General features: G+C 29.6%; 1 protein-coding gene across 4 annotated transcripts; it reads right to left on the reverse strand.

Moving 5' to 3' along the window:
* Nucleotides 1–256: 256 nt before the first annotated feature.
* On the reverse strand, nucleotides 257–13786 carry LOC111036928 (TBC1 domain family member 24-like). Of its 4 annotated transcripts, XM_022319218.1 has the most exons (13): nucleotides 13544–13786; nucleotides 13365–13450; nucleotides 11698–12701; nucleotides 10830–11018; nucleotides 10603–10727; nucleotides 10419–10526; nucleotides 10173–10346; nucleotides 9872–10090; nucleotides 7018–7104; nucleotides 4698–4856; nucleotides 4404–4621; nucleotides 4179–4316; nucleotides 257–3958 (listed from the first exon to the last, which is right to left on the reverse strand). In XM_022319218.1, the coding sequence occupies exons 3-13, from the start codon at nucleotides 12080–12082 to the stop codon at nucleotides 3949–3951; spliced, it is 1812 nt and encodes a 603-aa protein (XP_022174910.1). In that variant the 5' UTR covers nucleotides 12083–12701; nucleotides 13365–13450; nucleotides 13544–13786; the 3' UTR covers nucleotides 257–3948. The 4 variants fall into 4 exon arrangements, with proteins under 4 accessions (XP_022174910.1, XP_022174912.1, XP_022174914.1 ...); XM_022319220.1 differs by lacking the exon at nucleotides 13365–13450; XM_022319222.1 differs by lacking the exon at nucleotides 7018–7104 and having other exon boundaries at nucleotides 13544–13785.
* Between the last annotated feature and the right edge of the window lie 916 nt (nucleotides 13787–14702).

Genomic DNA, 14702 nt, shown 5'->3' on the forward strand with positions numbered 1-14702 from the left:
AGAGCACAAAAATGGTTCTACAACATGGTCTAGACTGTCTATTTAGAAAACAAAAAACAATGCACTGATATGGTCTTAATATGACATTTATGTATTATTATACATTAGCAGTTATTTTATTTTTGTCCTTTTAATCAAACTAGTACATTTTTAACGACAAACACAAATAGTTCAAACAGCTATTTAATACTACTCATCGGGACTGCTAAATAATAGGAACTATTTTTTTTTTTTTTTAATAAAGAACATTGTAATATATGATGAATATACTGTTAATCAAAATTTAATTTTTATTTAGTTCGAATACATTGTGGTCTAACTCACACATTTCAAAAAGTACACAGCCTAATGTTATGTACAGATACTATATTATTATGTATGCGTATAAAGGTATTAAAATGTCTATAATAATACTAAATTGGTAACAAATAACTAAAAAAAAAAAAACAACAAAATTATCATCTTTTCGAATCAATATAATATAATATTAATAACATAGTGAATTGTAACAAAAATGTACAGTAAGATGCTAAGTATAGCAATATGAAATAAACAGCAATGACGCGTATAACAGTTGGTCAATGGTGGGGAGAGGTATATAATAAAAATCTGTTCGGCACTTACTGGATGGACACACATAACACATTTGTAGCGTTCACTAGAATGCGTTATACATCCAAAATTGAGTAAAGCCTACTCACTGTAAGAAAATTGAATAAACATGGTAAAAACTTGCATTTAAAAATAGGGGTCGACTGGAGGGGAGAAACATAATATATTATAATATGGATGTTATCACAGATGGCGACGATATATAAAACAATTAAAAGGTAACAACATTGCATTGCTGAGAGGGGTATAATAAAATGGGCGGAATTAAAAAAGACGCGCCACTTAAGGACTCGACTAGACTTCAAAAACAATAATAATATTAAAAATAATAATAATAATAATAATAATAGTAATAAAAAACACATTTTATAAATTTTCCTACTGTACATATTATAACAATATGGTTGGAACTAATGGAAGTCTCTGGTAAAGAAGTCGCAACAAAGTTGAATTGTTAAATTGTGTTATAGGTATCCAACATTTTTTTTCATATCAAAATAATAGTTCATATGATATTGTAGTCTTAATTATAGTTATAACAAAACGTATATAAAAGTTTTGAATGTAAAAAGGTGGAGGTTGTGTTGCGTCAATTTTACCGGAGACTGAACATATTTCACACAAAAATAAAATAACAAAGGTATACATGTCATAAATGTTTAACGATTAAACACAATATTATAAAGCTATAGGTGTATATACTTAACAAAAAAAACTTAACAAAATTAATCAACATATAAATAAAACCGACATGAGAGTGCGCATAAAATGCTCTTGTCAACAAGTATGTATACTTAAAACAACTAAAAAGCTCAATGGAAAAATTAGAGAATATCTACTATGTATTATAGTAATTAAATAATGTCAACTATAATGAATATAATATATGATATAGGTATTGAATAGTATACATCACTAGTCTATGAGTATAGCAGTCTAAGCGTATAATAATAATAATAATAATAATAATTTAATATAATATGCAAAATGCAATTTTACAACATAAGTAGTATATTTTTTTCACACTCAACACAAATTATATCACAATCTAACATGATATTTCAAACACACTATTTTATCCTTTATGATATTGATGTATAAATATAATATTGGAATTAACTTGGTAACAACAAAATAGCCGAGCAAACAATAATGCCTAATATATTATATAATATGTAATATTAAAAAAAAAAGAAAACAAACTTTTGATATTTAGTAACAAATGGTATAGTAATATTAGAATAAGATCACACTTATATGCCTACACTAAACAGCCTATGCCGAATAAAATTTTGTTCAAAACCGGTTCTACAACGTATATAAAATGTATAAATAATGCAATAAATATGAACTTGTTTATTATGTACTGGTCGAATCTTAAATGAATAGTTTAAAATCAAATTTATTCTAATGTTTAATTACTCAAACCAGAAATTCAACTGAATCGTAAAACTAGTGAACACAGTATTTAACATTTTAAACTAATGAAATGGTAAATTTGAAAAAGCACTTTGTAATTTTGTATAATTTACTCAAAGAAATAGATTAAAAATGCTTCACATGCCAATATGTATATCATATGCCCATAATCAACACATAAGTGATCAAATATAGGTATTAGTATTAGTCAGGCGCGGATCTAGAACATATTTACGGGGGGCGGGGGGAGAGCATTTTAAATAAAATTTCAGCTTAAGTCTGATAGAAACATTGTACATACTATGTAAGATAATAGGTAAATATTTTTATTTAAATCCCAGTTTAGCTTAGATTAGATTTTTGACAGCGACCGATAAAAACGGATACAGCCGAAACAATGCATTTTTTATTGGCTACCGAAAATAGATATAATAGAAAATTTGCCAGAGTCTACGGTGGGGGGGGGGCATGTCCCCTTGAATCCGCGCCTAGTATTAGTATCGACCCAATATGTTTGATAAATCACCAATACATGTAATAGATCTCTTTTATATATTTTTTGATAAAATGAAAGAATATTTTTGAACATTTATAAACCAGTTTCAAATTTATATTATATTTTTAAAAATATATTTAGATGAAAGATGAACCTTAAAAAATTTAATAGGAATCATGAAATTGTATTAATTAAATGTAAAAATTAATAAGTGGTGATTTATATGTTGTTCCGATACCAATAATACGTTAATTATATGTATTATATCCAACAGAAAATAATGATTCTTGTTTTAAAAGTTAATAATAGTTAGAGGCATACAAGTAGTTTAACACTAATCCATAATTTTCTGTTGCGTCAATATTAACAAAATACACACATACTCTTAGTAATAATTAAGTACACTTTTTAGTTTGAACATAAGCAATTAATTTAAATAATTTTTACTGACTAAACTTTTTTATATACAGCCTGTAATGAATATAAATGCCAAAAAGAATTTATTCAGGAACATATTATAAGATTAATTAAATTTCTACTCAATTATGTGGGCAAACATATTTCTTAAAACTAGGATTAAAAACTGTTGAACACATTTAGAGACATTATAACGCAAGACATATGGCTGAATTAAAATAATCCAATGGAATTTTTTGTTTTAGTAACGTATAAGTTACTTACACATTATTATCTCCATCATTAAATTATGAACATGTCAATCAATTTTGAAATCCATAATAAATTATTTTTGGATAAAGTTCTGTTACAACAATGTAATATATTGATGATTATAGATCAAACGCATTATTTTGATCTAATTATTAAGCTTTTAGTTTTTGAAACAGGCTGTATTTATCACTAATATGACAATAGAATAACATTTTATAAATATTCAAGTTGCACACTCATATTTTAAAATTTAGAGTGAATTACGGTACTCAATATGCAGGAACAGACAATTGTTTATGAAAAGTTTAATAAGCCCAACTCTACGTCGAGCAATGAATACTTAAGGTGTTATTATTATTATATTGCAATAAAAAAATATATACCATATCATATTATGATAATAATATTTTAATAATTGAAATACTTAAATATGTTTAAAAAATTTTGTACTAGAACTTTAAGTACTAGAGCTATTTTGCATACCCGAGTACTCATTAATCAAAAAATAATTCAAACTTGGATCTAATTTGTTAGTTAAATTCAAGTACTCATGCAACCTCAAAACATGTTATAATTATTAACTATGTAGTAAGTACCTAGTATCAAAATCCAGGAACAAAAATTCTGTAATTGTCGTGAATTTTGTATTACAAAAATTACTTATTCTAACTTACTAATTAAGTAACCACGGGTATAAAAAAAAAATATATGACTAGTAGACTTGTCACTTTTGAGTTGAATTGCCACTTGCTTTAAAGAATCCTAAAAATAAAATTATTGTTAATTATGTATTAGAAAATAATATTTAACATTCTACTGATATAATAATATATGATTATACCAATATTATTATATTTTAATTAAATAATATTCTTAGCAATTTTGGTTGGACATAGTTGATCTGCAGCCCCTCTGGCATAGTTTTTAAACAGTAATTTTTAATAATTTTTATATATTCATGTTATTTTTAAAAACTACTTACACTCCATCAAAACCATAGACTTCCAAAACTTTTATTTCAAAATCCCGACTTTTACACAATGGTGGGTTGTTGAATGTAGAACAACCCTCTGTTTTTCCATATCGGACGTTTTCATCCATCCATATTGCTTGACCGTCACTGTATTAAAAAGAACATAAACATTCAAAATAATCAAAGCAAACTTAAAACTAGTATGCAAATGGAATAATTAATCAAAAACTTTACCCTCCGCCGATGGTTATCATTTTTTGATCAGCTGCCATAAACAGCTCATTGGCATGATGTACATTATCAACTTCCATACCAACCCATGGGTATTTTGCCTTACCCGGATATAGACTGAATATGAATGTCTCACCAGTACCAAAATAAGCTTGTCTATTTCCACGATCATCCTTTTTGTTTCTCTCGATCCACTTAGAAGAACAATATGCACCAAAAACCTAAAATAAAAATGGAATACAAGAGAATTGTTAAACAGTGCACTAAATTAAAGTATGTAGATATATTATTTTATACTTCATTATTGCAAGTTTTTATTAGTAGAAGTGTTGGTTCATGGTGTTCAACTCTAACATAGAATGTAGTCAAGCTACAGCCATGCTCTTCAGTTGTGTAAAGAAGTATTGGTTGATACATTGTTATCCTTACTGGCAACCAAGACCATAGTGTAAAAAGCTGAAATTAATTAATAAAAACATTTATATGAGCTTATCATTAAATTTAAGCAATTTTATATATTAAGTATTCAATTCAAGGCGTGTAACCATATAGATGTAATACATTTGTAAAACCATTAAGAACATGAACAAAACTTGAATTGGTGAAATCAGAAATCAGAACACAATTAAAATGTTGGCTCCAAATCCACTAAAATGTCAGAAACATTTTTTTTTGTTTTTTTTTTTAATAACACACAAAATAAAAAAGTAACAAATAATATTATACATAGTTTATACCCCAATATTTTAGGGAAAAAAATGCTATGTTTATCAGAAAAATAACTGTAGAAGTTTTAAACAAATTGTTCACTAAAAATGTTGATGTTGTTATGTATTGTACCAATTGAATATCTTGGAGATTGGCAGTGTAATATGATGCAATAAACAGAATCGAAGTTTTCCGTTATGATAAACCAAAACAATTTTAAACAACAAAATATTAACATGTTGTGATATAAATAATTCAGGTTACAAGCCTTGATTTTTTTCTAATAATGTACAATATGATATATTATTTAATTTAATACTAAAATAGAATACATTTTGTACAACTAATAATAAAATTGCTAAATAATACTTGCTCTTTCGGTAGTTTAAATAACTTGTAGACATAACTCATGCATGAATACAATATTTAAAATGTATACAACTTACTAAAATCCAATTTTATTTCATACAAATCGCATTGAATAAAATTATATTTTTAACATATAGTTAGTTAAATGCTAAAATTATGGATGCAGCCAATAAAAAAAATAAAACAACGATTATTTTGAATTAACCTTAGTTTTCATAAAGATGTAATTAATACAAATATGGATGTTGTAGCCACCTAATTTCGCTTTGTTTATCAAGTAATGTAGAACAATTAGAAAAAAAATATACAAAACATTAAACCTAAAAAATGCAATGAAAAATAGATGTGGGGACTGAAAAGATTAAATCACTAAGGCAGTATTTGTAGCAAATATTGGTTGGAAATAAATGTAACAGACAATTTTTTATGTATAAATGTACTTCAAATCATTCTGATCATAAAGTTAATTTAAAATTATGATTATAAAATTAATTGAAATCATAAGTTAACTTTATTTTGCTTTTCCCCATAAATGTGTTTTTTCCCCATTACGTATTCTACATTTTATATATTTTTATAATTGTATTACATTAGACTTCTATATTGTTGTCAGAAATAACTAATAATTTACATCTTCAAAACATGATAGGTAGATGGCAGATAAAAAGTAGTTAAACGAAGTACCAGCAATGTAGTTTTAGCAGAGTGATATAGGTGGAAAATATCAGTAACACTCATAATGGCAGTAAAGCAATGCGTCAAATATTAAGCCATTTAGCTTACAAGAAACTTGCTTTCATATCATCAGTTGATGTAGAAAAATAATTTTGAATGTATAAAAATATATAAGTATTTCCCTAATAGATTAAGCCTAAATTAAATAAATATTTTTTTTTAACTATTTATGTTGCTACAAAATCCAAACCTCAATAATAAAAAATGTATCTGAAACACTACCGAAAGATAAACTTCAGCTGCTATGCATTAATAAAGTTAATGCCTTAACAAACAATTGTTAACATACTTAACCCCTGAACAAATATCAGATGCAATAATTTATTTTTCAAATGATAAGTTGTTATATTAGTGTTTATAAATAAATCTAAATTCATTTATAACATACTTCAATTATTATTGTCTAATGTGCACTTATGATGATTAAATAAAAATTGTAAATTTATCTATATACAGTGATTACTTAAGTAGTTGGTCTGTGTAAACATATACATAGATAACACTCATTGTCTAATATATATATTCTAATATTACTAAAACAATTGATTAACAACACTGGAATTAATCTTGCAAAATTAAAATTAAAAAAATTAAACTATAATGTATAACTAGGGCACTCTAGATCTATTTTCTAGATTTCTAAAAACATAATTATAAAATATAAGCTAGTTGCATGTACTCAAAAAATATACAGAATAAAGCTTGGATAAAAAAATATAAATTAAGTTCAAACGTTCTGCAAAAATAAATAAATAAAATATTTTTAAATATCTCGATTCAGCTGCAGTTTGGATAGTAAACTTACATCCTGATGATTAGCTATCAAAGATCTGATATTGTTAATTGGATAACTGGCCATCGTGGAAGCACGAGGGCTTGGTGAATGTTCTCCCTGAATGTCAGCATAACACATACAAGTTTATTACCAAATGTTATGTTATTGATAAAATGCAAGTATGATTCACTATCATTTGAAGATTTTAATCACCGGATTGTATGTTTTGTATTTAATTCATACATTTTAAGACTAACAGACAACTATAAAAATCATTAGATTCAATAATACAAATCGACTTAAAATAGTTATACTATCAAACACAATACTTTCTTTAGAGCCAATCACAGCCAGGGCCATCCCGAACGAAATAAAGGGGGGGGGGGGTAAGATGCATTAATGTGCCAATTCAAAAAGATTTTCTCGCATCGCTTAACAACTATCTCCTACCTACATTGCTACATGCATAGTAATCGGTAGACACTAAATGACATATTTTATACCATATTATAAAGTATAAAATATTTTATCCTGTTCTCTATTTTACTATCTTTTATAATATATTTTTCATCACATCTCGTCTAGAATATTAGAATAAAATATTTTCAACAGCAAAATGTATAGCACCGTTGCATATTAGTTCTACTATTATGGAATGATTGAAATATATAATGACACAAATGACAAAATAAACAAATATTCAATAACAATATTAATTAAATGGTAAATACTGTCAATGCTGACTATATAATATAAGTGAAACAATTTTAGAATCTTATCACTTAGTCAATGTCTAGGTAAGACGAGTCAACATAAATTATTTGAATTACTTCTATAAATAGAAATTACAGTCGTCAGCGCACAACAATTTCTCATCAGTTATCATAACAGTATTATTAAAAATAATTCAATGATTAAACGAATGTACTCATATAGGCAAATTTGTATACTGTTATAATATTATATAATATATACAATGTTAGGTACTTAAATATTATTATAGTATTTGTGTTGAACAATTGGCAATAGAAAATTAACTTATATTTCTTCATATTTTATATATTACAATATTTTATTATGACATATTTGTACTTTGTAATATTTACATAATTTATTTAAAAATTGTAAAAAAAAAATTATAATTTTCCGAGGACCAACTCAAATACTTAATACATCACTGTGCCAACTGACATATACATATTGTATGCTTGGGAGGGGGACACATCCTAGAACCTCCGTTTGGAATAGCCCCGATCACAGTATATTATAATCCCTATTATTTATGGAATTTATAATGTATAATTTTTTAGTAAAAATAGTGAAATTAATATTTTTTTATTGAAACTAAATATTTAGAATCTTATTAGACGAGCAACTACAAGAAAATTATAATCCGAATGATATTTTGAAAATATAATAAAGGTTAGCTATACTAAATTAATAATCAAATTGACTTTGATTGGTCAGTTGGTAATAATTCAGATACATAGAATGGATGTTTGGGATTGGTTTGTTTACTTATATTTAAAAATATTGGATAAATCATGTAGCTTTGGACCTGTAGCTTAATTTTTTTTACATACATATTATTATGTAAGATGTATATTATATAAAATTGATTTAACAATAGAATAGATATTTAACAATAACAAACTTAAAAACTAAAACAGGATGAATACAACAAAATGTAGAAGTATGGCTATATGGTAAGTATATAATTATTTTGGATTAAGTTGGTTATATTTTGTTTACTTCTTTAATTTTTATCTTTATGACCTCTTTATACTCTAAAAAACATTCGAATATGCATGTAACTATGCTCTAAAAACTGCAGTAAAAAACCTTTGATTACAATAAATACTAAATACTCATGATGAAAAAATATATCAATTAGCTTTTATAGTTTATAAATAATGCCTCGATCAATATCTACTTGATTACATCCCAGTATTTCAAACTTTCATAAATAAATAAATTTTTTTTTGTTCATGATTTTGATTTTAATTTTATTAGATTAGATGGGTGGTAAATTATTTTAATCATTTAACTGTCTAAATATTGATTGAATTCTGAAAACTGATGTTTTTGAACTTATTTTGTTTTAGGTTCACATTTAGAAGAATGGTGCTTACTTACATCAAAATTATTTTAACAGTGTTAAAAAAAATTTTTAAAAATTTTAAATGCATTTTAGTTATGAAAAAATATATGATTATGCCAAAAACTTAGAAATATATAATTATATACAAATTGAAATTGTATACATTGACAGGATGTCTTCCTGTCACCTTAAATCGATTATTTTACCTATTGTTTAATATGACTTGTCAATATAGATATGCAAATGCATAAGCTTACAAGACCTGGTTATAAGATTCATTTCCAAAAATATGTCTGCTTGAGTAGTTTGTGATTTCAGTAGTAATTCATACATTAAAAATTGCATTATGACAACATTGTAATATAATTTGTACTGCAAAAGTATATTAACTATAATTATGATTGCTGAAAGTTAAATAATCCCCAGTCGGATTAGAGCTAAAAATTCAAGAGGTTAAGACAACAACACAAAACGCAACTAAATCTAAGTAACTTAAAGTTGTTATCTCAATATTAAACCATAGAAGAGTTTGAAAATTGCAAATAGATTAATGATGTATTGAGACATTGCTAAAATTGAGTGAATAAGTTAAACAAATGGCTAACAATATTCATAAAAATTGAAGAAAAATATAAGTACTTAAGTTATTTAGGTATTTTATTTTTTAGGTATAAAAAATAATAACTGTTCACTGTTCAGACATTATCAGCAATTATAAGATTATTATCTTACTGTTATTTCACTAAGCACACTTACTAAATTATATGGTATTATACAACTTACCTCGCGAATAGTAAGTGTATGAGAGGCCATCTGAATATTCATTTGAGATTGACTAGTAGGTAAATTTTCACTAGAACAGGAACGGTTTAATTTATTGGAACCAGATAAAACAACTTTACTCTTCAATATCATCTCAGTTTTCACAAAAACTCTATGAATGTATGCTGAACTAAGACCTCGAATTTTAAATGCCGTTTTAAGCATTTTTTGTGGATTTGCCTAAAATAAAATAATTAATATATAAATCATAGCTATTATTTATTTAGTCTAATTTAAGACAATGTATATTTTAATTAGGTACCGGCATTTGACGGCAAAAATTCATCAAAGCCACGTCTACTCCATGACTATTTATTTCTTCGGCCCAAATAGAATTACTTGTAGTTGAGTATTTGTAAAAAAGTTGCAAGATAGCCATTGCCATACGATATAACACTTTAATGCCTTCGTGAAGATAACAATCCATTACACGAACCTAAAATCAAAATATTATATGTTTCTTAGCATAATATACCTTAAAGATACAACTTTATTATATCTAACTAACTGCATGATGAAATGGTAGTCCTTGAAATATCCACCAAATCCAATCCATGTACATTTTTTCTGATTTTTTTACTGGACAATGTTTCCCAATGTGCCCTGCAGCAGATTTCTAAAAAGGTATTATTTTATAAATTAAAAAAAAACCTATTATAATATTTATAGTTTGATAAAATGTAGGTACGCACAACATGTTTTCTACATATATTTAATACAGTTTTCCATGTAACTTCATATAATAATTTTGTTTGTGTTACAAATACTAAGTTCTTGGACGAAACTAAGCTTGTTAGACTATTATAGCATTCCTCTTCTAAAAAAAAAAAATACAAAATACAAAATACAAAAAACAAATTTAAAGATAGTTTCTTAGGTAAAGTATGTTATTAAAATAATTATAATATTAAATTCAAACCAGGCATAAAATGTAGCAGCAATGATGTTAACGAGTATATAGCAGGGCTATAAGTGATGTCTGGACAAGCAAACCCCAGCACGCAAACAATTCTGTCAGTAATATTCTTGCCTGTTGAATCAAGATGATGTAAATGTCTGTGTTTTGACTCAACAAATGTCGGTAAAATAATTGGTTTATCTGGAAGATCTAATAAAATGCAAAGAACGTTTAAATTATTTTCAAAAATAAAAGCTTGAATTCACAACTTAATCTTAAAAAAGGTACCTACCTACCACCAACTATTTTAAATCAGTTTTTAAATATTGACTCTTTCAAATATCAATAGAATTGTTTTTTTTTTTAAATTAAATATATTAAATCAGGTGAAAAACATTAATTTTGTAGGTAATAGAACAGTGAACAATAAGCAGGTGCAGGAGGTTATTACATATTATATTATTGTGTTTTGTTTAAAAAGAAAAATAAGTAGGTAATTTGAATGATCACAGAAAACAAAAGATTTAGTAGGTATCCCTGATCAGTGTTTAACAAAGCATATGACAATAAAATATTGTGCACCTCTACGAATAAAATAATTGAAATATCTCATAAAAATATCAAATTCTGAACCTACATAATTTATTTTTACAGTTTTTTAAAGTAAGATATATATTTGGTAAAAATGGAAACATTTCTAATTGAAAATTCTTAATTATTATCAAAAAAAAATAGACCTAAATAAAGATTTATACAAAACAAATTTCTCAGCAATACATTTTTAAACAAGAAGTGCCCATAAGTAATTAATTTCTTTAGGTAATGTCTAAGTTTTAGAAATGGGTGGAAAAATAAGATAATTTAAGAAAAACCATGATAAACTTCTTACCAGTAGACCCAAACAATTGTCGTACAAGATCCCAGTAGAATCCCTCTTGCATGTTGTTGCTGTTGTCAGACGCGTGTTGTCTGCAAAGCGCTGGCCATAGTTGAGCCCTGATAGGATGGTTGGTCGGCCAGCAGTTGTCACGGAGAATTTTCTTGACGTCCTTCTGGAAGCCCGCAGCGAGGAGGTTCTGGATTTCGCCGAAAGACTTGAGAGCCTGCTTCTTGGCCGTCAAGGGACTGCCGGGGAACGCAGACGGTGGCCCGAGTGCTGTCGGCAGTGGCGGTATACCGTCCACGTTGACGTGGGGCTGGTAAACGTCCGCCGCGGACGACAGCAGCTCCTCCTTGGCTGTCGACGACAACATGGCGCTGTCGGCCACCACCATGGGGACTGACTTAGGTGTAGTCGTTGACGGTCACGAACTTGGTTTTTCTGGCGTTTGACATCACTGGTCCTGATCGCCACCTGCAGCGGACCCGGACCGAGACGCGAGGGCGCGAACGACGACGACAGACCGACGGCGGCGGAGACGGCAGCAGCCGACTGGTGTGTTCATTTCGCCGATGGACGACGGTGTTTCGCAATATCAACAACAACAGCAATGGTCACAATTGTTATTATTACCGTCGTGGCGGCGACACGAACTGATCATCATCCGATCGTCGTCTGCGGCGGAGAACCTCTCAAAACCCGCGGTGCATTATCACTATCGACGGTGGCGGCGGCACGCGACATTCGCCCAGCGCACACCTCTCGCGCGTGCGCGCCCGCGCTCGTGTGCGTCCCGCGACGCCTGCAAAGTCGACGTCGCTCACTTCCCGTATTGCGTACGCGGAGGCGCTAAGACACTACGAACGATATTATCGCCGTCGTCGTTTGGCCTGCGATTCTTCGGCACTCGGCGGCGGCGGCAGCAGCTCCTGTGGTCGGCGCAACCGCCGACGACGACGGTTAATCGCCCGACGTCACCGACCGCGACCGCGGCGGTGGTGGTCTGAAGACGACTAAAACAATGATTCAAATATTATTGTTATTATCAATGATGGCCATAACAATAATAATATTATTATTATTATTATTATTATTGCCTATGACAACAACCGTTTATCACGATATTGATAATTACAATTGATATTAAGCGGCGGCGGCGGTTTTATCACCACGAGATCCGTCACAGAATTCTGTGATTCGTCGTCGTCGTCGTCGTCGTCGTCGACTCTACGTGATAGCGGCGCGGACAACACCTTATCTTGTTATTGATTAAAATGTTCTGGTTCGCGCCGAGCACGACTCGTTGTCGTCGGCGGCGGCGGCGGCGGCAGGGTCAAAGGAATATAGTAGGCGCCCGTGCGGAGACCTCGGTGACGGAGGAGGCGGCGGCTGGTAGGGGAGGGAAAAAAAAGGGTTAAGTCGACGACGTGAAAGCGGTATCTGTGCACGCACGAGCGGCGGTGGCGTTTATACAAAGACATACGACATGGTATTATTATTATTATGTACTTACAATTTAGTATTTACATACATAATAATAATAATAGTAAGAATATTATATAGGTAGAAAGGTGTGCATATACAGGACGCTATATAATAATACGGATATAAAGGCACGATGGCAATAATAACAATAATAACAATAATAATAGTAATAATAATGTTGTTATTATTACGATTATGACGTTGTGGCCACGACTTCCAAACGGCTATTAATGTACAGGTACGAAACGCTTTGAGCCCTTATCGCCAGCCACGTCCTCTATCGATCATAATAATATTATCAAATTATAGAGTAGCCACCTACGACCTACCCCTTTCTTCCCACTTTCCAAAAACCTACGTAGGTACCTACCTATATCGGTTCGCGAATCAGACGGCCGTTGTCCGTGCAGCGTATAGGTACGGACGGCAATCCTGGAAATCGGCAGGTGGCGGTGGGGTGGTGGTGAACTTTTTGATCGGAAAATCCGGCGAAAATCGTCACAGCAGGACGCGGTCACACCTGCGAACACGCAGAAACACTATAATAACATGTCGCTGTAATAAAATAAACATTAAACACATGTGTGGTGTGTCAGTGCGACAGCAGTAGTGAACACTCAAATGAATGTTTGACTTTGACTATCAAAGTTCGATTAGAATATTATAATAAGTAAATATTATAATTATATCAGTATCATGTATACAGTAGGTATACATTATTATCTAGAATAAATAAAATAAATAACACTAATTTGATTTACGCTGAGCGTTAAAATAATAATAATTGGTGTCAAACGGTCTGCTGTCACCTGTGAAGTAATTTCACTTCGATGAATGAAAAATAAGATTATAGCCCATATTAATATTAATATAATAGTTGGACGAAAAATTAGAACAATTTAACATAACATAATAATGCAGTACACCGCCCGAACGAGACGCGACCGACGACTGCCTCGCCTCGTGATGTTTACGATGCACATTTTAATAATATTGTTAATATTGTAATAATATCGTATTTCGTGTTATGCACATCGGCGAATAACATTATATTAGCGTTTAGCGGTCGTACGCATAAAATAATAATATTATAATATTATATTATTACGAGTAGGTGGTATTATCATAGTATAAAATATGTATATAGGTGCCTACCTAATGTTTACGCAATAATAATAATTATTGTTTATGACGGTTTATTAGCGATGGCGATACCTATATTATTATTCACTTAATTGTCTGAATCAAACAACACAACAATAATAATATGATGCGCGTATATAGGTTCTTATATGTAAAAAATATAAGAAAACAAAAAAAGGTGGTCGTTTATTCCCATTCAAAAGCCAGGAGCTTATGCCGAAAGGGTAACATGTAGCTCGCTAGTATTATTTGCAATGTTCGATAATGTAATATAATAGTGTAGGTATGGAATGTGTACCACATCGCAAAAGTTAAATATTAAATAACATGTTTTAATTTACCAACAATTATTTCTAATCGCGGTGCTTACCTACCTACCTATATGT

Source organism: Myzus persicae, unplaced genomic scaffold (genome assembly GCF_001856785.1).
Source record: "Myzus persicae strain clone G006 unplaced genomic scaffold, MPER_G0061.0, whole genome shotgun sequence".
In the NCBI taxonomy this organism is placed as follows: Eukaryota; Metazoa; Arthropoda; class Insecta; order Hemiptera; family Aphididae; genus Myzus; species Myzus persicae.